The 27,569-nt window shown below is 37.4% G+C and overlaps 1 protein-coding gene across 6 annotated transcripts; it reads left to right on the top strand.

Annotated features, from left to right (window-relative positions):
- The first annotated feature begins 1,777 nt into the window (after window positions 1-1,777).
- Window positions 1,778-27,485, top strand: LOC111020131 (RNA-binding (RRM/RBD/RNP motifs) family protein). 6 transcript variants are annotated; one of them, XR_015790722.1, is made up of 10 exons: window positions 1,780-2,527; window positions 4,418-4,684; window positions 6,093-6,174; window positions 6,266-6,460; window positions 6,724-6,912; window positions 7,004-7,171; window positions 8,533-8,620; window positions 14,245-14,527; window positions 23,195-23,253; window positions 25,516-25,581. XR_015790722.1 is itself a non-coding variant. In XM_088123704.1 (10 exons), exons 2-10 carry the CDS (start codon window positions 4,539-4,541, stop codon window positions 26,832-26,834), a joined length of 1,077 nt encoding a protein of 358 aa, XP_087979830.1. In that variant the 5' UTR covers window positions 1,786-2,527; window positions 4,418-4,538; the 3' UTR covers window positions 26,835-27,485. The 6 variants fall into 6 exon arrangements, 2 of the variants coding, with proteins under 2 accessions (XP_087979831.1, XP_087979830.1); XR_015790720.1 differs by having other exon boundaries at window positions 14,239-14,452; XR_015790719.1 differs by having other exon boundaries at window positions 14,239-14,527.
- The last annotated feature ends 84 nt before the right edge of the window (window positions 27,486-27,569 follow it).

Raw genomic sequence — 27,569 nt, 5'->3', positions numbered from 1 at the left:
ATGATGATGTTGACTCACACACTGAGCATTAGAATGATGATGAAGATGAGGACGAGGATGAGGTAGAACCTATTTGTGATAGTGATCCATCATCGACAACACCTGTTATTCAAGTGCATTTTGTAAGTAAGGACAAGCCATGTCCAACAGTTGAGAGAGTGCCTTCATCCGCGAAGCAGATCTTTATTGACTGGCAGTGAAGCTGACTTAGTGGATGACGTTGCAATTGGCAGTATTTTTCGGTCTAAGGTTGAATTGCAATCCAAACTGTCTGCATGGGCAATGAAACCAAATTTTTTAGTTCCGTGTTAAGAAATCTACCACGACATTGTTAATTTGTTGGATGCATGGAGAAGAGATGCAAATAGCATATGTGTGTAACAAGAATTAAAGGTACTGACACTTTCCTCATGTAACGACCCAAGCCCAAGATTCAGGATGCAAATGGCATATGCCACCGTCTTGTTCTGAGTTACTCAGAAGACTATAGACTATTCCTACAGACCAACATAAGTTCTTCTAGCATGCTTTGTCCTCACTCACTCAACTGCTTGAAAAGGAAGGTGCACCTTGTTAGTATAAGTAGAGATTATCATTTCTTTAAGTCTTTCTTGACCATTCTTCCATAATCTCAGGATCCCTCTCATTCAGATATGGTATCGGTACATTCATGTACCCCTTCTTGGTGATACCCTTTCAAAAGTTCAAGTATCAAAGTGTTACATTTAAAAATTCAGAGACCAAATTGTTATATTTAAAACTTAACTTAATGTGATTTTATTATAAAATATTGTAAGTAAACGAACATTTTATTTTTTTATATAACAAGTAGGGTGGGTGATTCAAATTCATGACCTTTTGATCAAGATGCCAATTACCGTTGAGCTAAGTTCATGTGGGTTAAGTTAACAAATGTATCTATCCTTAACAAAAAAAAAAGTTTAATCGATTAAACTTATAATTTTTTTTCTCAAAAAAGAAAAGTAAAAAAGAAAAGAACATTTCTCCTTCTCCCCTTCCCTGGAGTCTCAAGCCTCTTTCTTCTCCCTTCTTGCGGTTGAACCACTACTCAGCTCCTCACTCACCCTCAGCTACGCTCCTCGATTCCCCTTCGACTCACTCACGCTCAGCATAATCGTCAATCTCGACTTCTGTCTCTCAATCGGTCCTCCCCTTCGATCTCACTCACTCAGCTGCTTGAAGGTTTGTTCAATGCGAACATTTTAAAGACTTTGCTTACTTATGATTGCTGCAATCGATATTTAATTGTGTTTTTTTTATTAAAATTAATTTTGCTCAATACTCTATAAAATGTTGTTGGAATGCCAAACATCTTAGAGAAATTAACAATAGATGCTTACTTTCTTCTTTTTTGTAGCCTGAAGTTTCTGCTTTGTTTATTACTTATTCGTTTGCGGTGTTTATCATTTTTTTTCAACATTCTAGACATATTTTTTCTTTTTGGGATTTTTGCTATGCAATTATTGATTATGTTATGGATGGTAGTTTTAGCATTATCAAATTACTAGAGGTGTGAATAGTAACATATAAAAGAATAAAAACATATTACTTGGTAATACCATTGGTAGTTGTAACTTTATTTATTCTCAATTACTTTTTATTTTTTAATCTAAATATATTTACGAGAATCTGAATTCAAATATAAAAACCTTAGATCAAAGAACAAAAAAAACTCATTAAATATTTAAAACATGGTTGAATTTGTTGCAACCAAATATGACATGGCTAAGGAATCGGGTGTTCATAATAAAATAGTGTCTTTGATTTATTTTACCCTCAACGGTAAGATCCTTGAATTTTTGTTTAACATATTTACCTTTCCAAAAAAAAAAAAAATTATCTTCTCCTTTTCCTTCCTGGGTGCCTTTGCCGCACCCCTACCTCAAGATTTTGTTCCAGCCGCCCCAGCCTCCTCCTCCGGCGCGGCGTCCCTCCACAAACAACTCGACGGCGGCGCGACTTCACCCAGCAGCAGTTGCTTCGTGTTTTTCTGGCTTAGATCAGGCGGATCTCCGGCAAGCCACGGCGACAACTCCTCGCAAGTTGAGCCCCGACACCCAGGTCTGATATTCGGCGGTGAAATTCGCGGCGATCTCTCCCTCTCCGGCGAGCTACGACGTGTCAGCGAGCTCCACGTGTGGCGGTCTTCGAGCAGCGTCGGTGGCGGCTCTTCCTCAACGAACGGCGGCGACTTTCTTCCCCTGCAGCAGCCTCGGCGACAGCTGGTTTCCGGCGACTTCTCAGCAGCCGCGGCTAGCACACGAATCAAAGCTCCGGCGACTCGTTTTTGCAATCCCGACGCGAACAGTAGCAAATTCGCGAAGATTACTTCGTTCTGGCGACTTTCGGCATTGACCCATCCCTATACAGACCCAAATTTATGTTACCCACCCCCTCCCGGCGTCGGGCCAACAAGTCCGAAGCCTTTTGAACTCGGATGTGGAAGCCTGAACCCCTTCGACGTTGACCCACTCTTAACCCAAGTGGTTTCGGCGTCAGTGAGTAGGTAACGACTCATCTAATTTGGATTTCATTTAACCAATTTGATTTAAGTGAAATGTTGTTTCTTGTCAAATTCGTGTCAAAAAAAAAAAAAAACTTAGTAGCACGTTTGCACCTTGGTCGTAAGTAGTTTTACTTAGTATGAATTGTTTGTGTGCTTGTGTGTTTTTGTTGCTTGTATATGACTGTTCTTACTATATACTTGCTACTATTCATATAATTCTTGATGAACTGTTGGATATACATTGGGTGTGTCAACAAAGTGTATTATGAGTTTAAGCATGTTGGGTATGTTGAATTAAATCTCATTTGGCCATTTAGAGACTTATGACGTGTTTTGACTATTGGAGCTTATGGATATGGTGATTGTTTATGTATTTTAGTTGGATGAACTTCTTAAAGATTAATAATTATGTTGTCACTTGCTTGGTCGTGTTTGTAAAACATACTGAATATTTGTGTGAAGCCTATTTTGTTGAAGCATGCTGAATATATTGGTTACATTGTTTGTTGTGCCTCTTTTGTGAAATATATACGATGTGGTTGTTGGATAGGACTATTTTAAGTTAATTGGTATTTACGTATGTTTTGTGTATATTGCATACTAGACTCTTATGAGATAATTGATGCATGAGTCATAGCTTAGAAGCATGCAGGACTCTGGTGAGAGTTTAGATTTTGTTATGAAGTGAATGGGTGAGTATCAGGCCCAGGGGCTAATATGTCACTAGTTGGGTTTCAAGGCTTCGGGTAAATGGCCGGGGGTCGATGCGCCAACTTTGGACAAGATGAGTGTCGAGGCCTTAACTATGCATGGTTAGGGGTCGACTCAGCGAGTCTTAGTGGGAAGACAAGTATTGGGGCCTTTAAAGGAAAGGATAAGGGTCAATATGTTGCAAAGTTATTGATGCCTTAGCTATGCGTGGTTAGGGGTCGGTGCAACAGTTTGAGACCTTGGCTATGCGTGGTTACGGTCAAATGCCAAACACCATAGAGAAGTGTCAAGGCCTCGGCTATGTGTGGTCAGGGGTTGGTACGACTCGAAGGAGTAAGTCTTGGCGGAAAAAGAAAGAGAATTAGTGTGTTTTGAGGTTAGGATTGGGTTTGGCACATAGGATGCATGTTTAGTTAAGCTTATGTATAAAATGTTTCTTTTTATTTAAAGCATGACGTTAATGATAAGCATGATGTTTTGTTATAGTGTAAGCATGTTGTTTGTGCGTGACCCTTCAAGTAAGGGATGCTTACTGAGTACTAGTAGTTGTACTCACCCCTCCCTTTTTTTCCCTCTAGATTTTGATGGGAATGGTGATGGCGAGGAGGAGGCTTGACCAGAGAGACCATATAGTGCTGCATTGTTAATTTTCATTTTGGATAGGATGGTTGGAGTCGTTTCTTTTTAGTTTGAGTTTGTTATTTGATTAATGAGTTGGTTTGTTTAAGTTTCATGTTTAAAGGATGTTTTGGGGCTGTCTGTACGTTATTCTTTTGAGAACATTAGTTTTGTTTAACTATTTCAACTGTGGGTTGAAATCTATTGACGATAGCTATTAATACATTTGTTCAAGTTGAAATTAAGTTAGCTTTTGCTTCGTTGTTATTTGAGAATTTAAGATTCGCTTAGTGGATAGTTTATGGTTAGTAAAAGTTGATTAAGTTGCTTTAAATGAAGTTGTTGGACAAAATGTAGTTATTCCTATTAGTGATGTTGAGTTGAATATGAGATTTTAGTAACGTGCCCTATTTGTGTTGTTGAAATTTTGGGGGCGTTACAGTTTCTCTCAATAAAAATAAACTTCATAGAAAGTATTTAGTTTAAATTTTATTGGAAAGGAATTAACTTATGATGTAAGCTTCCCAATCTTCACCTTACTGTTGTATTTTATGGTGGCAGGCTGAGGCTTCTTGATAAAGTTTTAGCGGAGGAAAGGGCTATTAGACCAATTTACTGTTATAAATTTAAACAGACAATATCCAATTAAAGGAAGGATTTTATTTTATCCTCATCTTTCCGGATGGATGGTGCTTCTACCAAACATGGCATGGCTAAGGACCATATGAGCAAAGATCATACTGAGGGTATGAGAGCGAGGCCTCTGCATGTTACTGAGCCAATTGCTGCAAGGCTTGGTGTGGACTATCCATTCCCTCCTCATCTTGAGTATGGTGCTCTACCACTATTTAATGTTTTTATCCAACATTATAATTTTTATTGTGTTCTAATGTATGCTAGTTTCACAAATTTTTTAAGGTTGGAAGTTGAAGTCGGTGACTCTGTAATATCTCATTTTTTTGAAAATTCAAGATATTCGATAAGTATATTCTAGATTGTTGAAATTTTGTGTTTAATTTTTCAGCATCGACGCATTTAGACATACACAAGTTTAAATGAGCCCCACTAAAGGTACTAAATCTTGTGTTGGAATAGGTGCAGTTACTAGTATCAAATATGCCTTCCTTTTTTCCAGATTTTTTTGACAAAAGAGATACCAATTGTGGGACATACACGGCCTGTATTTCTTCTTGAACTTCCTTTTTTTTTTCAAAGAACTCGGCCTTCCTTGAGGCTTCATCTTCAAGTTTCCTTTGTCATGTTTTGAAGTAAGCAGAGACTTCTGTATTCAAATGAATGAAAATAATAGTCCTGAAATGGTTGATGCACATCCATTCCACCTGTAGAGTCTATATCTACACGACAATGTCATAGAAATGGGTGAAAAATAATTAAGTTTAGATCATTGATGACGATTGGGGACACGACATGGCCCCACTAGTCAATTAGGGGCATCCTTGATGCATGGGCATGGAAAATCAAGGACCTAGGTAGTAGTACTATGTGGTTGTTACCACAAGAACCAAGTGTAGCATGTGCACTACGAGTCACTTTGAGTGATTAGAGCAATTTGTCACTTCTAGTGATTAGGGATTTGTTTGCTGGGCTCCATGTTAAGAGACCAAAGACTTTCACACAACACATTTGAGAGATCGAGGAGATCCATTACATCCATGGTGTGCTAGAAAGTATAGTGGAAAGGTACTGCTAGAGTGTTCTTGCAAGTTAGAGTGACTCTTTTTACAAAAGATAATTATAGAACTCTTTCAAGAGAGCACCAAGTAGCAAAGTCTAACTAAATACCAAAAATCATACTCCCTTTGAAAGATCCATTTGTTTCTTTCAAACCATAATCTCCAGAGAAGAGTCATTACTGTATTGGATCAAATAATCCTAACTTAGCCAAAAAAAATAGCTGCTTGAAATAAATTGGAAGAGAGCTGCCAAACTGCTTCTTGGGAAACACCATCTGATATTAAGGATTTTAAAGAGATCGTAGAAGCATGAAGCAGCAAAAGGGGACTAAAAAAAGAGATCTATTTAATCCTCCATGTCCTCTTTGGATACTTCTGACTGCATTACCTGTTTTTGTAGTCCTGATTGGTTCGTTTCCTTTAAAATGCTATTTTTCTGTCGGTACTCCTTCGTTCACTGTCATTGATCTGAGTGAAATTTTTCTGGAGACAATTGTATTTGGTTTGTACTCATTAAAATTTGGTAACAACCTTTTTTTTAGGTATGCCTATCCTCCTCCAGATGGTAATATCCTGACCAACATTGTAAATGCCCTCATAGCTGTCCCTCGCTTTTATACACAGGTTGCTATTAATAGATGAAATGACAACTTATATGTTTAAACCATGGAGCACATTTGATTTAAATACTCACAACTTGGTTTTTCAATTGTAGGTGTTGCACTTAATGAACAAGATGAACATTCCAGCTCCATTCCGATTGCCTCTACCCACTCCGCCTCTCCCACCTTCCATTCCTGCACCACCATCACCATCACTAACGTTGCCACCACCTCCTCTTCCTACCACTCCAAGGCCCCACGTGACAAATATGTCCAGTGATGAGTCAGAAATGGAGTCCTCAGAAGAGGTAACTTGCCAGATTGATAAACATATAAGGTTGTCCGTTTCCTATTCACTTTATGTACATAGATATGTATTTGTACTCTTGGATTGTTAGTTGGTAGAATGTAGTTGTTTTGAAGTTATTGTTGGGTGTATTTAGATATTCAAGCTCTTTGTGTACTTCTAATATTTATTATCCTAGAATGTTTCTAGCTGAGATGAGATATGATAATGTACTCCCCTTATGTCCTGGAACTTACTGGTTAATTGGATATGAATGCACATCAGGAAGTGGAAGGAAAATATCATTCAAGTGGAGTCTCAAAAACTGCAAAATTAGGAAACAAGCGTTCTAGGTGTGAAACAATTGTAGGCCCCGGTATAGACAAAGATGTGGCTCATGAGGCTGTTGGGGTGAAACCTTCCCCATTGGTCCCAAAAGAGATTCCGATGATAAAAAAGAACCCAGTGTTTCAGGTTGTTCTTATCATAAGTGTAACTAATTGGCATATGATCTTATTTATATGATTCCTCAGATCCACTAGTTAAATAACTTAAATTGTTGCAGATTAAAATTGTTCCTAAAGTGATTCACGATGGAAAGGATGATACTATTAATAATGAGCTAGAAGAGCCAGAGAAAGAAGAACCAGATCTTAAACCCTATGCAACACTTGAAGATTTAGAGAGAGGAAAATTGCCTCCAGAAGAAATTCTATCACTTCCAATGTTCAAGGTACTATACCATGTGATATTTCGATTTTAAAGTATTAAACTAATGCATGTTACTTGTAACTTTAGTTTATTGAAGCTTTATTTCTATTAGAAAGGAAGAGATTTTGTTGAAGATATTAAAATATCTTGTAATTAATTAGTTTCCTAGTCTTGAGCAATTGAGATACTGTATTGCCGTCTTTCCTTTCTTTATTTGGTTTCCTTTTCTCGTTCCTTTATTTTAGGAAAAAGATATTCTTTCCATGTATATAAATACCCTACTATTTCTTTAATGAATTCCAGAATAATTCTTATGTTTTATTGTTCCTCCCCTCTGTAACTTATAGTTTTGTTTTCTTTAGCGAAAAAAAAAAACTTTGTTTAAGATGGTTAAACTTTTCTCTTAAATAGAAGCTTCCTATAACTATAATCAAAAGCTTACTACATAAGCTTACTACATATGAAATGATTAGGTGGTCCTTGTTGAAAATATATTGTGAAAAGACATTTTCTAATTTTTCTCAAAACCGTTCTTGAAAATTGTGATCAAAAGACTTAGTAAATGTTAATTGTATTATGCACACAGAAATTACCATAAAAAATTTGTGTTTTTAGAAGGAATAACAACAGTTTTATTTTAAAAAAATAGTAATTTTTAAAAATATACTAAGAGAAAACAAGAAAATACCTCTAAAAATAGCTATCCAAACATGTTTTAGTAATTTTATTCTAAAAAACTGGAGATTTGTTTTGAACATAGTTTCCAACGACCCCTAACTCCTAATTAAGCAACTCCCTTGCTCAAACAACTCCTACATCATAAAATAGTTTTAGTTGATCAGTGATTCCAACTCCACATGTAAGCATGTAATTAATTCCTACGTTCAATAATTGTCCCACACAAAAGTTTATGCTTCATTTTAGTACCTTTTAGTTGAGTGTAGAAGCCTTAACTTCCAAATCTGAAGAGTAAGCTTTTTTGTGGGCTGTGCATTGGCCTGAAACTTCAAAATTTTGGTAATATGCTTCACGGCTTGTTATCCATATGTTTTCTAGATGCTGATATTTTCAGTTCAGAAGGAGACAGCAATTGGGACACTGACACCCTTATGTCATTGATTGTTGGTTTTTTTTTTAAATAAATAGATATAATTTAAATAAACAGGATAGGATGTTGAGTCGTAACAGTTACTTTTTGTTTCTGCTTTGTTGGGTTTTTTTATTCCGTATCTTTTGTAATTTTATTTTCCTGGTTTTAGTTAATTTTGCTTTTATTTTTCTGGTTTAGCATTGAACCTATAGCTGTATTTTTTCTACCATTTGATTGTGATGAAAATTTACGTGTGATGAAAATAATATTAGAAAGTTTCGTTGATATTGCAGAACTATACTGCTGGGAGTCCTACTTCGGTGTTGTATATTAAGAACCTAGCAAAAGATGTAGTGAATGATGACCTCTACTACATATTCGGTAAGTTTCTTTACCCCAATTCAGTCTGTATGCTTATATGAAAATACACAGCACTATTACTATTATGATAAGCTATCTTTATTATTATTATTTTGTATTTTTTTATTTATTTATTTATTTATGATTTTTGTTATATCATTCTTGTCTCAGTGTTTGATATTGTTGATACTTGGGGAGCAATATATCTTTCAAGTTGTGGATTTGTGAGATAGTGAATTGCTTTTGGCTGGCTCTTCTTTCCTTCCGTGTGTCCAAGGATTTTTTTACATAAGAAAATTATATAGCTTATATACTCTCCTTCCTTGATTTACTTTTTTTACCTCATTTGTAATTGTGGCATAGAATTATACTTGTACAAGTTTGCACATCTTAGGGTATTCGTGCTCTTCATGGCTCTTCTTTCCTTCCGTGCGTCCAAGGATTTTTTTACATAAGAAAATTATATAGCTTATATATTCTCCTTCCTTGATTTACTTTTTTTACCTCATTTGTAATTGTGGCATAGAATTATACTTCTACAAGTTTGCACATCTTAGGGTATTCGTGCTCTTCATGATGCCAGTCTAATATGACCCTTTGAGATATTGATGATCTTTGCACTATATAATTTTCATGGACTAAGAATATAACTTTATCCGCATAGGAGCTAAAAGAATATAACTTTATCGTTTATTTCTTTGCTAGCTGAGTATTATAATGATGTAGGCTCAGTGCATACTCTTTTGAGCGTTTGCTTGGTGCTGCTTTTGAAGCTTGGTATTGATTTTTGTTCATATGGCTTGGCTTTCCGAGATCTCCCGTGAAATTTTTGTTCTTCAATGTTTTATTTATCGTTATTGTAATATTTTGAGAATTTCACTTCATTTTTTTGGTTGTTTGGTTTTCTTTTTTTTTCCCTTCACTTCGTTTATCTATCGATGAAAAGTTGTTTCTTATTAAAAGGAAATAGGATTAATCAGTGTTTTAAAAAGCTCGAGGCGCACTAAAGCCCAGACCTCTCGAGCTTAAGCGCGAGGCGCGCTATATATAAAAATAAATAAATAATATATATATACACTTAAAAAATATATGAAAACCAAACTAGCATACTTACATACCAAACTAGCATACTTCCATGAGAGAGGAAGAGAAAAAGAAAGAGATAGCTTACTGTTGGATTGGAGAATTTGAAAAATGGGAGAGAGCTTACTATTTGAGGAAGAAAAAAGGGCTGCCCGATTGCTTGCTAAGGGCTGTAGAATTGAAAGGGGAGGGCTGTAGAATTGAAAGGGGAGGAAATCGAGAGAGTAGATGTTGCAGAGTTGGCTGGAGGTTTAGTGATGGTTTAGTGAAGAAGACTTTTTTCGTTGATGTGAAGGAAGAGGAGAAGAATTGCCGTAAATGGTAAAAGGGAGGGAAAAAATCGTGCAAAATCTTTGGCTTTTGATATCCTTTCCAAACAAAAAAAAAACAAAATCTTTTGATAATATCTTTTCTACCTTCTGACATTTACTCCAAACGGCCAGCACTCTTTTTTAAAAAAGGCCCAACAAAATCTTTTCATATCTTCTGCCTTCTGTCTTCTGCTTAATTTTTTTTTTATTATTTGCTTTTTATTTCAAAAGCCCATGAAGTGCACGTTTATTGTGCTTCGGGCTTCTCTTGAGGCGCGCGATAAGTGTCACAACCATACTAGTAAAGAGTAGGTTGTGCACCCACATAGTGGACAAGTGGTGGCGACATGTATGTCACCCATCGGGCCATGTTGAGTGCCGAGAGAGAAGTGCCGTGATGCGACCAAAGAGGATGGTGCATCACCTATCACATCCCATGGATGTACTCAAGAATACCTAGAGAAGGCGTATGCAAAATGCAAGGCGAAGGCGATGTCAGTGGTGTCGGTGACAAGCTCAACGGGGGCCAGTTGGGGCCCCGGGCCATGACCCTAGAAGTCGGGGTTCCGTCGAGAGTTTGGACGAGCGACTTTAAAGTTAGAGATGCATATTAGTGAGATTTGCGAGCACGCCAAGTTTCGTGTCAATTGAAGTTTAGACGTGCGCTCTACGTTGGCGAGTGACTCCTCGCCACTTTGCACGTACACGCCAGCCAGACCAAGAATGCCTTAGAATGTACCTTAGGGGGAGGCATGGTGTTTGCTCTCCACCACCCTTGGGCCTTGTGGCCTAAGTTAGCTGCCCCATGACACATGCGTGTGTCATGGCGTGGGCGAGCTTTGCAAGACCAAGGTCTTGGGCGTCTTCCTTCGAGAATGAGAATCTCAAGGACAGTGTCGGGCGGCACGGGTGTGTCGGCATTGCGTCTCGTCCCATGGGCTGGAGGTTGCACATAGGGACTGTTATGCGGTACGGTATGCTTGAACGACACGGCACGGGCACAAGTCCCTGGGTCGGTTCTCGGTATGTGTGCTCAAGTGATCAGCGAAGTCCGATGACATCCCGATGCTCGGGGTGGCATACTACAGTTACGGTGGGCACCTGGTAAGTGAGAAAAAGCTAGTCTTGGCCCGGTAAGCGGCAAGACTCATCTCGATTTCCAAGTTTAGTCATTCCTCGTCCGGATCTTGGTGGGAATCATCCCGGCAGTACCCAGTAAGGCCGTTTAGCTCGTTATTAACTAGTTCCTCGGTAGGAATGGTCTTAGAGGCGTCTGATGGGCCCGATAAGCTAGTTTTGACATAGTTAAGTGGCGGGAATCTCCCGATTGTACCCGGTTGGCGTTTTAAGCTCGTTCTGACCCTGTTAAAGGTCAGAACTCATCCCGGTAAGGTCCTGACTCATCGTAGGAGCGGGACGGCCGAGTGGCCGAGAACCAAGATGGTTGGAAATGTGAAGTGAAGCTTGGTTAAGGAAGAAAGAACCTCGCCTAAGGTCTGACGAAGCCACAAAGGGCGCAAAGAGTGAATTGGGGCTAGAGTTCCCCGTAAGGCTGGCCATGGTCGAGCTTAGATCATGGCGCCGCGCGGTTGAAAAATGTACGACCGTGACAATAAGCGCGCGCCTCACTGCACTCAAGCGAGATTCCAGTGAGGAATGTTGAGAGATCTCCCTTTGGGGGATTAGGTCTAAACGTGCGGATGAAGGAATCTTGCACCAGTATGGAATTGAATTCACGACACTCTGATGCTTAAGTTAGACTGTTAGAGTGTAAATTGAAGAGTAGCTCAATAAGTTAGAGTGTAAATTGAAGACTAGCTCAATAAGGTCAGAATTGCGTACTTAATATGGTCGTGTTTCTGCCCTTCCATGGTGGTCTTCTTCTATCAAAGGGACAATTATTTGTCACCTGTACGGTGCCATACAACTATGACCATATGGGACACGTCAGTCTATTAGCCCTTACGCTAGTTCGTTATGCGGGATTGTCGATTCCTATCTCTCGCCATGTAACTAGCGAATTATCCAACCTACAACATTGGAATCGAGTGATTCTCTCTTTCTTTCTTTTTTTTCACTTTCTTCGTCTTTACAAACAAAAAAAGGAGGTAAATTTACTGTGGCGCGCTCATTAAAGAAAAATCCTTTTGTGGAAACCATTTATTAAAAAAAAAAAGAAAGTTAACATAAAGTCAAAAAAAGAAATAAGAGTAACTTGGTCCCGAGCATCTATCGACTCCTAATTCGAATTGAGAGTATTTGATTCATAGATCATGGTGGCGGAATTTCCATGTTGTGCCCATGGCCTTTGTGGCATAAGCTAGTAGTGCGGCAACTATAGTGTCGTTTTGCCGCTCGATGGGGCGGCATGGGCCGAGTGCATCCTTCCCTATGTTGCTCATGTCGCTAATCGCATCTCAATTGGATTGTTGGGGCATGAGGGTCAGGTTATAGTTTTCAGCCTACTCGCTCGTGCCACAGGACGAACACAGAAGTTCGATCAAACCATTGTAGTAAGAAACTGCGAGCACAGTCCAACCATACTAGCATGGAAGTTCGGCACCCATGATCTACGAATCAGATACTCTTGAGCTGAATGTGTCTAGTCAGTTCAAGCTTAAGAGTGAAGGCCAATGTTGTGGGTTGAATATTCTTCTAGTTACATGGCGAGAGATGGTAACAACATGTGGCTGGAATTTTGGGTAGGGCCTGATGTGGGCGAGTTGCAACCGAATATGGGTAAGGCCAAGCTCCTCACTCGGAGTGAAACGGGCACCGACCCACTAGTAAAGCTTGGCTGGGGACAATACCAGGAAAGGACTTACCCTAGCCTATAACCTAATTCCCGATAGCCCGATGCGTCCCGCATGAGGGACTAGTGTATGGCCTGACAGACCATATAAGGTATGCAATTATGACTGTATTGAGCTTGGCCTTCTTCAAATTCACACCTTAACTTAAGCATCGGAGTGTCATGGGGCTCAGCACTACACTAGTGCAAGATTCCTTCATCTGCAGGTTGTTAGGTCGCCCAGAGGGAAATTTATTTGATGCTCCTCGTCAGAATCTTGATTCTTGCATCAACAAGTATTTTCATATCTTTGATGCAAAGGCATAATGTAGACCCAAAGTTATAACTCCAAATGAGGCAAATTCAGATCTGGGGTGAGGGAACTGGAAAGGGAAGGAGGAAGAAAGAAAATTTAAAAGAGGAGTTTGGGTGTTCGTCCTGTTAAGAAAATAATGAAAAGAAGAGGTTAGATGGTCAAAATTTTTGAACTTGTATCTAGCGTCAGAATAAAGATGAAGAAATCCTAGGTAGGTACAAATATGGAGCAAGGGAAAGCTCGTGAGATGGCATGAATATTGGGATGTATGGGATGTACCCCATGGCTGTTCGAATTGCCTTTGGCATATGTATGGATACAAACTCTGCCTTTGACCTCTTTTTTGTGAAGTCCTTGCCACCGATCAACCCCATCACTAAGCAGTTTGGCTATTTTACCAACATCCAAAGCAGACAACCTCCTTGTTAGCCAGCAAGATTTCCCATTCACCATCCCTGCAGAACCTTTCCTTCTAATTGTCTGTCCTGGATCTATGTATTATTCCTATTCCCATTCCCATTAAGAGGAAATAAAGAGGAGAATTTCAAGAAAACCAGCTGAGGCATTAAAGAACTGATAAAAACTTTAGTCAGCCAGCCAACTATTATAGGTAGAGTGGCCTTGGTACAGGTAATACAGATTAAGAAACGATGCTTTGCGTAGTATCATATTAGATATCAAGGTGTTTAGGATCTGTGGGTTTTGTGGAAGTATTTTTTTAAGTTTGATTCGGGGTGGCAGTGCTTTGGATATTTGTTAACTTTTTTATCTTGGTTTCTCATGTTCCTCCAAGGGTGCTAGAGATTTTTGGTGCTTTGTTTCCTCTTGGTCTGGCAGGGCCCCTTGGGCTTTATTATTATTTTTTTTAAAGGGAAATAGAGATTTTTGTTTGTGAGAGAAAGTCTTGTGTTGTTCTTTGTTATTTTAGTTTTATGTTTGGATGGTGTTTGGTGATGCTCTATTTATGTTTCTTTAATTGGTGTGTGAGAATAGTCTATTTTGCCCCTGTTGGGAGTTTGTTTTCTTGTGTTTTCTTACTCTAACTTTGCACAGTACCAATGAAAATTTCTGTATTCTGGTTAAAAAAAAGTTGAGCTATTTCCATTACTAATTGAACACTTTCCATCCTCCCATTGAGATCAAGGAATTGCTGTGTGATAAAGACTTGCTCATGGAGGGAGCTTGTTTGTAGAAAAATGTCTGCAGCTGGAAAAATCGAGGCATTAGGATTAATCCTTGTTGTCGTCAATCACGCATTAGTATTGGGCTTCCCTATTACATTTTGCACCAACATTAGCTGTAGAAGATGTCCCTGCAAAGCAGCAGTTTTTTGCACACCTCTTCTCACATTGGTAGAGTTGTTCTCTCTTTCAACAATTCATCCAACCCTCTCAATGTTGCACTCATTGTTTCATGACCGTTTACAGGTGCAATACTCAATTCTTTCTCGTGATGCATCACCATCATGACCACAGTTTCTGTTCGTTCCCCTATTGCATCTATCCTTGGATCTATTCTCTTTGCAGCCACGTCTTTTGCATGGCTTTAATGCCTGTTGACAACTCTTTTGTAAAAGATCAGTAAGAAGAAGAACCAAGTAATTAGTATTAAGAAAACAAGCTAAATATACCAAATAGTCCACAATCTTTGTTTTTTCTCAATTTGGTCCATAATCTTTTTAAATTCTCAATTTTACCCAATGTATTAAAAAATCTTAGTGTCTATTTGGTCCCTGAAATTTCAAAATAGACACTTTTGGTCCCTAAAGTTTGGATTTGGTATCTATATAGTCCCTGAAGTGTTAAAATGGACACTTTTGATCCTTATAGATATAAATGGTCCTTGAATTTGACTAATGTTAAAATGATGTGGAACTTTAATTGCTAAGTAGGCAAAATATATTAATTTAATAATATATTTTTTATGATTGGACTCCGCTTTTTTCTTTTCGAATTATCTACCCTTTCACTTCTTCTCCCTCTCTTCCCCGGTGAAAACTCACCACCTTGAAGTTTGGATTTGGTATCTATATAGTCCCTGAAGTTTCAAAATGGACACTTTTGATCTTTTTAAGTTTGAGAAATAGATCTAAATGGTCTTTGAATTTGACTAATGTTAAAATGGTGTGGAACTTTAATTGTTGAGTAGGCAAAATATATTAATTTAATAATATATTTTTTATGATTGGACTCCGCTTTTTTCTTTCTTTTTTTTTCTTCCCGAATTATCTGCCCTTTCACTTCTCTCTCTCTTCTCCGGTGAAAACTCACCATCGGCTACACCAACTTTCGGCGACCTTCACCGACCACGAAGATAGAACGAAGGAGAAGGTGAGGTGAATCTGGTCAGAAAACAGTATTGAAATACCCACGTCCCCGTGAAAGTCCTCCAATTTCGACAACCCATAACAAAAAAAAAATTACAACACACCCAAATTAGAAAATGCAATCGAACATAAAGAAAAAAAAAACTCAAAAAGACCTCCATTTTCATGGTACTTTAAAAAATTATCCTAGAATCTTCTCCGCCGTCAAACCAGAGTCTACAGGTACTTTTCTTTGTTGCTTCTTCTTGACTTTTCTACTGTATCATCTTTTAACCTGGTTTGTGATTTTGAGGGGGGCTATCTAAGTTTTCAAGTTCGGTTGTTGTGTATAATGCGATTTTTCCAATTGAGTTTTCTATCCCAGTCGTTTGTGTGGACTGAAATAAGTTTGGTAGGAGAGAATTTGCTTCGATTTGGTTGGTGAGGATTCTTTTATAAAATTGGGTTTTGTGGATTAAGGACATTCGTGATTTTGTTTTTTTGTTTTCTTTTTTCAATGAATAAATTATTCAGTGCAATTGCGACATGTAATTCAATCGTCTATCCATGTATTTTGTGTCTCAGTCGTTTGTTTGGACCAGAAGAAATTTGGTAGGTCGAAATTTTGCTTCAATTGGTGGCTTTGTTTGTTTGTTTATTTCTTTTTGGTTGGACTGAGTTGGAGATATTTTCCACTCAATTTAGGGTGAGAGAAATTTGGGAAAGAAATGATGCTCTGATATGTCAGCCAAGGATTTTTGTTCAATAGGATAAGAGGAAGTGGTGAACTCCATTTTCATGTGAGGTGAGAGAGAGACTCCATTTTCATGTGGTTTGGGGAAGGTTATCGGAAGTTGGCCGGCATGGTGAATTCACGGGGAAGAAGAAGAAGATCTGAAAGGGGAGATAATTTAAAAAAAATAAAATAATAATAGTCAATTTTAGAAGAAGAAAAAATATTATTGTTTTTCTTACTTTAAGAAAATAAAACCCTAGCCACCCTTTTAAATAAAGGTGAGAAACTTTCCTTAACAAGGAAACTAAAACATAAACTCCTAATTACATAAAATATAGGAAACTATGAATTCCTATATAAAAAAGGAAAGACTAAATATTACAATAATTATCTAAAATATATAAAACCAACACTCCCCCTCAAGCTGGTTTGAAGATGTCTTCCATTGCCAGCTTGTCAATTAACTTTGTCGAATTACATTTTCGGAAGACCTTTAGTTAATACATCAGCGATTTGTTCTGTAGTTGGCAAGTAGGTGGTACATATTACTCCTGCATTGATCTTCTCTTTTATAAAGTGTTTGTCGACTTCAATATGTTTTGTCCTGTCATGTAGAACTGGATTGTGAGCTATGGAGATGGCAGCCTTGTTGTCACAATAAATACGAATAGGTTCTTTCTGAGTAAACTTCAATTCCTCTAGTAGCCTTTTGATCCATATACCCTCACAAATACCATGAGCTAAAGCTCTAAACTCTGCTTCAGCGCTACTTCTTGCTACTACATTTTGTTTTTTGCTTCGCCAGGTAACTAAGTTACCTCCGACAAATGAACAGTAACCCAATGTTGAGCGTCTGTCTGTATCACTACCAGCCCAGTTGGCGTCGGTATAAACTTCAACTTGCAAATGGTCATGTTTTCTGAATAATATACCTTTGCCCGGAGTTCCTTTTAGATATCTTAGGATCCTGTAAACTGCTTGAAAATGAACTGAACTAGGAGAGTGCATAAATTGGCTCACTACACTTACAGCAAAGGCAATATCAGGACGTGTGTGAGACAAATAAATAAGTCTACCCACAAGTCGTTGATATTTCTCCTTATCTTTAACTTCATCCTCTTTTGCAATTTGTAACTTTAAATTAGGTTCAATAGGAGTTTCAGCAATCCGCCAAGTAAACCTGTTTCTTTAAGTAAGTCAATGATGTATTTTCTTTGATTAACAAAGATCCCTTGTTTTGATCTAGCGAATTCCATCCCTAGGAAATATTTTAAAGTACCCAAATCTTTAATTTGGAATTCACTAGCAAGCTTTTTCTTAAGAGAGTTCAATCCATCTTCATCGTTGCTTGTGAGGATAATGTCATCAACATATGCAATCAAAACAACCATTTTGCCGTTTTCATTGTGTTTATAAAAAATAGTGTGATCCGCTTGGCTTTGAAGCAAACCATAGCTAGTGACTGCTTTCTCAAAACGTTCAAACCATGCTCTAGGAGATTGTTTAAGGCCACAGAGAGATTTCTTCAATTTGCATACTTTGTTATCTCCAATATCCCATTTCAAAACCTAGAGGTAAATCCATAAATACTTCTTCTAGATCTCCATTGAGAAAGACATTTTTGACATCTAATTGGTGAAGAGGCCAATCTAAATTAACAGCAATAGATAAAAGAACTCTAATAGAGTTAATCTTAGCAACAGGGGCAAATGTTTCTTGATAATCTATCCCATAAGTTTGAGTGAAGCCTTTGGCTACCAACCGAGCTTTGTATCTTTCAATACTACCATCAGCATTGCATTTTATAGTGAAAACCCATTTGCATCCCACTATTTTCTTTTCTTTAGGTTGATCCACAATGTCCCATGTGCAGTTTTGTTTTAAAGCATTTATCTCTTCCATAACTGCTAATTTCCAATTTGAATCATTTAGGGCCTCCTGTATGTTCTTTGGAATAATCAAGTTATTTATTTTAGAAGTGAAGGCTTTATGACTATCTGACAGTTTTTGATACGAAAGGTAATTTGCAATAGGATATTTAGTACAAGTACGGACACCTTTCCTAAGGGCAATAGGAACATCAAGATCAGATATATCAAGTGAGATAGATGATTGATTGCGAATAGGAGATTCAAGTTATTTATTTTAGAAGTGAAGGCTTTATGACTATCTGACAGTTTTTGATATGAAAGGTAATTTGCAATAGGATATTTATTACAAGTACGGACACCTTTCCTAAGGGCAATAGGAACATCAAGATCAGATATATCAAGTGAGATAGATGATTGATTGCGAATAGGAGATTGATTATCTGGATTTTCAATATCATTCCTCGGGGTAGTAGACTGGGTGACAAGTCAGCCCCTTGATCTTCATTTCTTTAATTGAAATGTCTCCTAGTATAAACTTGAAGCTCGTGATTTATATCAGTATGGTCATTTTGTGGTGGTTTTTCTCTCCCTGGATGAAAATCTTCCACACGTGGTACTAAAGAATCAGGAATATCAGGACAAATGATATTTGGGAGAGAAGTAGAGATGTCCCAAAAATTATCTTCAGAACTCGATTCCTCCCCCTGAAGGGAATTTTTGGAAAAAAAAAGGTCGATTTTTCCAAAAAGTTACATCCATGCTGACATAAATTTTCTTTGTTGTAGTGCTGATATAAATTTTCTTTGTTGTAGTGCTGACATAAATTTTCTTTGTTGTAGGATCAAAACATTTATAACCTTTTTGTGTCGAGGCATAGCCTACAAAAGTGCATTTGATAGCCCGGTGATCAAGTTTAGATCGAAAAAGATTAGGGGTGTGAACATAAGTTGTACATCCAAAAACTTTTTTTGGTAGGTCAGAGAAAAGATGAACAGTTGGAAAGAATTCTTTTAGATAATCAAGGGGAGTTTTGAAATTTAAAACTTTAGAAGGCATACGATTTATTAAATTAGCAGCTGTGAGAACAGTTTCTCCCCATAAATACTTTGGAACATGCATAGAAAACATAATGGCACGAGAAACTTCTAGTAAATGTCTATTTTTTCTTTCCGCAATGCCATTCTGTTGAGGGGTGTCACGACATGTAGATTGATGAAAAATGCCGTTCCTTTTAAAGAATTCCCCCAAGTAATCATTGAAATATTCAGTCCCATTATCTGAGTGAAAAATACTTACTTTGGTTTGAAATTGAGTTTCAATCATTTTATAAAAATGCATAAAAAGGTCTTTCACTTCAGATTTTTTTGTCATTAAATAAACCCAAGTTAAACGAGTGTGATCATCTATGAAAGTTACAAACCATCGTTTCCCACTATAAGTTGAAATTTTGGAAGGCCCCCATGCGTCACTATGAATTAAATAAAAAGGTTTTGAAGCCTTATAAGGTTGAGAGGGATATGTAGAACGATGATTTTTAGCAAAAATGCAACTCTCACATTGAAAATTTGAACAATCAATGTCTTTAAATAAGGTTGGAAACAAAAATTTTAAGTAGAAAAAACTAGGATGTCCTAGCCTAAGATGCCAAAGCATTATTTTTTCATTAACGACAGGAGAAACGACACTATTTAGAGCTTGTTTATTACTAGTTGGAAGTTCTTCAAAGAAATAGAGACCATCGAGCATCCTAGCACGTCCAATCGTCTTCCCCGAGTCTTGATCCTGAAAGAGACAATGAGTTTCAAAGAAAGTGACACGACAGTTAGAATCTTTAGAGATTTTATTGACAGATAAAAGGTTGCATGCTAGTTTTGGAACATGAAGGACAATTTTTAAGGTTATATTTTCTGTTAATGGAATAGTTCCTTTTCCTGCAATGGAAGAGAAACTGCCGTCTGCTATTCGAATTTTTTCATTGCAATATGTAGGAGAGTAAGACTGAAAAAGTTTAGAAGAGCTAGTCATATGATCAGAGGCTCCAGAGTCTATAATCCATGGAGATGAATTTAGACAAGATAAGACATGAGGATAAATACCTGATTCTGCCAAAGAACCACTAGGATTACCAGATGATGAATTAGTCTTTAGCAGCTTTAGAAGTTGATCAATTTGCTCTTTATTGAATTGGTAAGAATCAACACTATTTGCATTGGAAGAACTAGATGCCTGGTTGCCACTGCTCTTCTCACTTGGTTTATTACTCTTCCAATTTGTTGGTTTTCCATGAAGTTTCCAGCAAGTTTCACGGGTATGTCGAGGTTTATTACAATAGTCACACCAAACACGAGATTTCTCATTCCCTTTATTATGATGATTTGAAGCTTTATTAGCAACTGCCTCATTCACCAATGCAGAACCTTCGATCGTGTTGTTTGTAGTTTTCTTGCCGAGCATAACATTCCTACGACTTTCTTCATGTCGTACTTCAGAAAAAACTTCATTAATGTTTGGAAGTGGTTTTCTACCAATTATTCTGCCTCTGACTTCATCAAATTCTACATTTAGACCGGCAAAGAAGGTATAAATTCGATCATTAGTTTTTTGATGATGTTTATAGTCCTTCGAAGATTTCCACTCATGAGTATCAAAAAGGTCTAGGTCTTGCCAAATTCTCTTTAAAGAATTAAAATATTTTGTAACTGTATCGATTCCTTGTCGTATTTCTCTGAGTTTTAGTGTCAATTCAAATGCCTGTGATTGATTTTCTAAGTCAGAATACATCTCATTTACGTTTTTCCATAATTCACTTGTCGTAGAATAACACATATAGTTAGCACTGATCTCCTCGTCCATAGAGTTAACTAACCATGTCATTACAATAGAATTTCAACATCCCAGGTATGAAATAAAGGATCTTCTGCCGCCGGTGCTTTTTTATCTCCAGTAAGGTAGCCAATTTTACCTTGTCCACGAATATACATCCGAACACTTTGAGACCAACGAAGAAAATTATCTCCATTAAGTCTGATACTAGTAATTTGGATAGGGTGACTGGAGGAATTGAACCGGGTTTCAGAAATCTTAGAGTCACAATCTGTTTTCTTTGAAGATTCTCCCGTCATGGCTACTGATTTGAACCACAAAAAAAGGAAAAAAAAAAACAGAAACGTAACCTGCAATAGGAAGGTTAAATCTGGCCCAAACCGAACCAGAAATGTTGAACCAAATCGAATAGAAAAAAACAGGATCGGACCGAAATTGTAGACTGAACCAGAAATTTGGACCAACAGATGTGCCAAACCCTAGCAAACCTTAGCAGCACAACGATTCCTCCAGAAGCGAAGACGAAAAATCGGCGATGGCTGAGGACGGAAATCGGCGATTGGGCTAGAAAAATCTGGCGACGAACTTCAACTTTTGAACCATGAAGATCCGCAAACCCTTGATAGTTTCCCACAGACGATACCGGCTAACTAATTTGCGAAATCCCGGCGACGAACGGATTTGTAGACGGCGTCGGCACTCTGATCCTTAAGACGGCGCGGTGAGAGCGACCCGATCCTTCAGATGGCGACGACGACGACGATCCCTTGGACGGCGACGGTAAGATGGCAGTGGGCGGCGACAATTATGGCGGTAGCAGCGGTGGCCCGTGGGTGGTAACAGTAGGGTGGCTAGAAATAGGGTTAGGTTTAAAGTTAGGGTTAGGGTTTATCTTGGCTCTGATACCAAGTCAATTTTAGAAGAAGAAAAAATATTATTGTTTTTCTTATTTTAAGAAAATAAAACCCTAGCCACCTTTTAAATAAAGGTGAGAAACTTTCCTTAACAAGGAAACTAAAACATAAACTCCTAATTACATAAAATATAGGAAACTATGAATTCCTATATAAAAAAGGAAAGACTAAATATTAAAATAATTATCTAAAATATATAAAACCAACAATAATAAAAAAACAAAAGTCCAACAATATATTATTAAATAAATATATTTTGCCTGCAACTAAGCTTCCATGTCATCCAAACTAGGGATCATTTAGAACTATTTATCAAACTTGAAGGACCAAAATTGTCCATTTTGAAACTTCAGGGACCACATAGATACCAAATCCAAACTTTAATGACCAAAAGTGTTCATTTTGAAACTTCAGGGACCAAATAGACACCTACTTCAAACTTCAGGGACCGAAAGTGTATTTTTTCCAAAATCTTAAATATGTCATTTTATAAACAAATTGTTGAAATTTATTATTGACTTATTGTCAAGTTAATGGGACACTAAATCATTGTCTTATTAATATATTTGGACACGTGGGCGGTGCACATGCCACTTGAAAAAAATAAATTTTGTTAATCAGCAGGTTGGATTTTGTTGATGGACAAGTTGAGTTTTATGTTTAGGTAGTATCTGAGTGACATCGTGAATAAAACAATAATTTAATGATACATCAACTTTTTGTTAACAAATTTTAATAATTTTTGACAGGACCTAATTGAGAATTTTAATATGTTAGGGGTAAAATAGAGAACCAAATTGAGAATGGAATAAATCCTCTATGTTCAGCCTGAAAATATCATTAGTAGGAAAGAAAATATTCTGGAATACTAAACTACTACATTTTATCTCATGATACAAGGTTTTGAGAACAAGTGCATGCGACAACCATGACCAAATTACCGAACTACTCCTTGCCTATTGAATCATTCTTTTTCACCCTTATGTGATTTCTTCTTTGAAACTAGAGCCTGCCATCCTTCTTTCTCCTCCTAAGATACATTGAGTGTATGGAAGGTCTTTTGGATGGCTTCGGAGCTACAAAATTGAGAGGTGTTGGCAAAAGAATACTCAATTAAGAGTTTGGGAAAAAGCAATTTTCTTGTCTTAGATAAAATTATGTATCAGACCTTTTTGTTACATTAGTCCAGCTGTAAATCTGAAGATTGCCAAAATGGAAAACTAATCACAAGTTAAATGGCACCTCATTTGTAAACCTAGGAATAGGCCTGTATATTTGTTTTTGTATTAATGTTTTGATTTATGGTAGAGCACTGTACTCTCATATTCTTCTAATGCCTTACCCTTTTAGGTCTAATGCTTAAAGTTGTAAAATCTTCTATAGTGCTATCTTTTTCAACGTGAGGTTCTATTTTTTAATATGTGCTTTTAAATTGTACTTTGTAGGATCATTATTTGGAGGTATTGATGATGCCAAATCTGCTCTCACTGTGAAGCTAATGCAGGTTTGTTATTGTTGTCTCTGTCTACAGTTTGATGAGAATTTTTTGAATAACCGAGAATTATAGTTTCTTCTCTGATTACTTGAAGAACATAAAAGCAACATCTGCAAAGTTGCCTCATATGCTTTATTGGGCATCATCTTTTACAAAGATAAGACAAACATAAATAAAGGAAATCTTAGAAAAAAATATAGGCTTGTAGATGATCTAAATATGCGGTTCTCAAGATTGCATAAGTTGATTCAGGTTCACCACACTCGATAGAGAGGCTATACATTCCTGTGAGTGGCAGAAAAGATTGATGTTTTAATATAACTTTGTCAACTCCTGTCTACCACCAAATCTTACTTTGGTCATTATTTTAATAGGGGTTTTTTTTTTTTTTTTGATAGGACTGCACTTTTCATTAAGATAAGATAAATGAAAATAATACAAAAAAGCACGGGCACACAAAAAAAACAAGAGCCCGACAAGGGGAAGTACTATCTAAAGAAGAGCTTCTAATCCAAAAGAATCTGACCTAATTGATAAATACAAAACAACTTTGAGACAGGCCCATAAAGAAACATTAAATCTCACAAGCTCCCAAACTGTCTCGCTATCTCTCACCCTCCCCCTAAAAATTCTATTGTTCCTTTCCAACCAAATTCCCCACAAGATCGCAAAGAAACAAGCTTGCCACAAAAACCTCCCTTGCTCACGAAAAGGAGAAGCCGAGAGCACTTCCTCCACCATAGCCCCCCAATCTCTATGCTAGGCCTAAGAAACTTCGAACATCTCAAAGAACTGACTCCAAATCTTTTGGGCAAAAATTCAATGCCATAACATGTGATCAAGACTCTCAGAGGCTTGTTTGCAAAAGAACACACCATTGCAGACTCAAACAGGAAGAAGTATGCTTCTGGATACAATCCAGGGTATTGATTCTCCTGAATAAGATCTGCCACACGAAAAACTTAATCTTCTTTGGGATATCTACTTTCCAAAGCGAGGCAAACATGGGATATCTACTTTCCAAAGGGAGGCAGACACAGGGGCAGCCGGGGAAGGATTAGGGGAGCACAAAATTTTAAAGAAGGAACTGCAAGAGAAACCCCTAGGAGTAGGGGCCCAAACACGAACATCCTTCCTATCCCGGGAGAAATGGACATCAGAGAGAAGATGGAGCAACTCACCCGCTTCTCGAGACTCTCTGTCAGTTAAAGACCGACTGAGATCTAAGGAAATAGAAAGACCTTCCTCCCCAAAGCCTAGCACCGAGGCCACCGAATGCAACCTTCTGTCTGATAATTGAAAAAGACGTGGAAATAAAGAACAAATGTGCTTTTCTCCCACTCACTGGTCCTCCTAGAAGTAAGTATCATAACCATCTCCAACCATACAAGACACAAAATGGGAAAAGAGAGGAAAGCCTGAGGATATAGCCTTCAAGGAGTTATTAGCACAAACCTTATGCCCTCTATCTGAATTCCAATCAAAGGGGTGCGGTCTATACTTACTCACAATAATCTTCCGCCATAAAGTCCTAGGCTCATGGAAAAACCTCCAAAGCCGCCGAAAGCACATCATTTCGAAGCCTCAAGTTCCCAATGCCTAGGCCAACTGCCTCTAACGATTTGGAAACCATAACCCAACTGACTAAATACGCTCCACCTCCCTCCTCCACCCCTTCCCACAAAAAATTTCGCTTAATTTTTTCCAATATATAGAAAGTAGTAAAACACAAGCATCTTGAAATTCTAATATTATGAAGCATGAAACACTCAAAATAAAGGATTAAGTATATGAAGACAAATAAATTTTATCAGTCAATCTAACCATGCTTGGGGACGTTTCCCTACAAGTTTGATGATGAGGAAGGGAGAAATAGTCCTATTAGCATGTAAAAGTCTTACAAATATCTGAGTGTAATATCAGCTTTTATCAAATGAACATATAAATTGTATGTAAATCCTTTGCAAAAAAGGAAGGAAAGAAAGAAAGAAGGCAGTCAGCAAAGTTAAGAAAAAACTTATATTAAATACAACCTAGGCTATCAAGCAGGAGTTCACTTACCTTATCACCCAACCACTTTGTTCCTCTAATTTATGTACATGCCTTTCGTTTCTTTGCACCTTTTAATTCAATAAACTATATGGTGTGCAGAATGTGGCTTTTGATGTATTTTTATTTTCTTGAGAAAAAAAAGAAATTATTATTGGTCGTTTGATTGCAGGTTAATCATGACCTAGGGTTCTAAAAGTATATTTTTATTTTGAATTTCAGGAGGGAAGAATGAGGGGCCAAGCCTTTGTAACATTTCCATCTATTGAACTTGCACAACATGCTTTGGTATGTATTTAATTCTTTCAATCTACATTAATTTTTTTCTGAACGATCACTTGGAATATTGATCATAAATCCTCTTGATGGTCCGTCAATAACCAGAATTCCACTCGTGTAATGTTTTTTTTGCTTTTTTGAACAAGATACAAACTTTTCATTGAAAGTATGAAAAGGAACAAATTGTTCAAAGATACAAACTCCCGGAGGAGCTGAGAGAGAAAAACTAAAAGAGACAAGCTTCCTAAAGAGAGTAATTAAAACGAACGAGAATTAAATGGGAGCAACAAAAGCCACCCAAAACAAGATAACAAAAAGGATGAAAAACTAGAAATCTCGAAGGGATGCTTTAAACTTCAAAAGGATGCTTTAAACTTGGCTGGACAGAAACTATCCACCAATGACTTGCTTTTCCCTTGAGACAACGACCCAAAAAGAGGACTCCACTTCATTGCAACCCAGAAAAAATTCATCCGACTCCAAACTAGAAGGAATTTCCTTCTTGATATCAACAAGGCATAACCGCAGAACAAAATAAAAACAAGAATCTGATTTCTTCCACTCTAAGAAAAAGTGTTGCCCCCAAAACAAACACTTTTGTCAAAAAGACCAACTGAACCGCCAAAGAAAACAACCAAGATATCGTTTCTCTGATAACCACTGATCCAAATGCCAAAAATTTCTGCAAACCTGCCTTATGGAGTAACGGTTCATTTTTTACATGTTTGATTGCAATATAATAAAAGAAAGCTAGAAGAGACAGGAGGCCTAGTGTGTGGTGTAGAAGAAATATTATGGTTCTTTGTCATCTCCTAGTTCAAGAATACTATACCATCATATGTTCACCGGATAATGTAGGCGACTATACAAATTAGGTGGAGTTGTATGCAACTTAAGTGTTCTATGCAACTGGTTCATAGTTGGTATAAACACTTTTATCTTATCTGTTGATTCGTATTTATTCATGAGGATGGATGGACTAATGCAGTCGCTCTCTCGTTCTTTCTACAATCTCTTTATCATCTTGCTTCTTTTGCTTGTTCTTTGGCTTGGAGTCCTCAAGAATGGCTATTTCAAATACCTGAAGGCTGCAGAATTATGTGTTTGGGTCGCTCTATTCTTGCGGTGCAAGTAAAATGAATTAAATATCTAATATGCCGAATTTATTGTTTTGGCAGAATCTAGTAAATGGTTATGTATTCAAAGGCAAGCCAATGATTATCCAGTTTGGGCGTAATCCGGGAGCTGCCAAGGGGAGTTAAATGTTTGCTTCTAGTACCACTGAGCCAGTATAAAGCCTATGCTGTCCTCGACGGGCATGTTTGTATCAATGCTGTGAGCTATTGGAGTCCTTAATGTTGTTTATGCATGCACAGAAAGGGCGGAGCCGAAACTTTTCATCGAGAGGGGCAAAGTTTTACCTTCTAACATCTCTTATTTATAATCTTCCAATTTTGAAGCATGTCCAGAAGAAAGCTGTCTGAATGAAATGAGGTTGTACCATTTGGCTTTCGAAGATGCTGATGAGGGTAGTAGTGAAGGTCGACATCACAACTAGAAATTTTCCTTTTTGTCTATCAATCAAAAGTTTGTTTTTATTTTTTTTGGTAAAAAAGAAAAAACTAGAAGTACAATTTTCCAGGGATGATTGTGCAATTATGAGTTAGGTTAGATTGAGAGGTATTTTGTTAGACTTGAGTCGAAGTGTTCGGGTTGTATATATGTCCAACTTGAGGAGTATTGATTAGGTGATTGGACTCGACTCAACTATTTAGTATTTGGGTTGCATTAGTTTATACGGTTTAGGTCATGTATTTTAGAGTTGTGTAAAAGAGGATTAAAAGTAGAAGTTCAAGAATCTATTTATCTCCGGTGGATAAAAAGTAGTTTATATCATTTTATATTGGACAATATTTCAGGACTTCAACTAATTATAATGAACGTTGGTAAGGATATAGGATTTTGTGGTATTACCTACCATGAAGTCTTGTGTTCTA

The sequence above is a fragment of the Momordica charantia genome, assembly GCF_013281855.1.
Source record: "Momordica charantia cultivar OHB3-1 chromosome 5 unlocalized genomic scaffold, Mcharantia_2.0 BLBB01000005.1, whole genome shotgun sequence".
NCBI classification, from domain to species: domain Eukaryota; kingdom Viridiplantae; phylum Streptophyta; class Magnoliopsida; order Cucurbitales; family Cucurbitaceae; genus Momordica; species Momordica charantia.
Note: the sequence above shows the minus strand (reverse complement) of the source record. Positions and strands in the feature narration are given on the sequence as shown.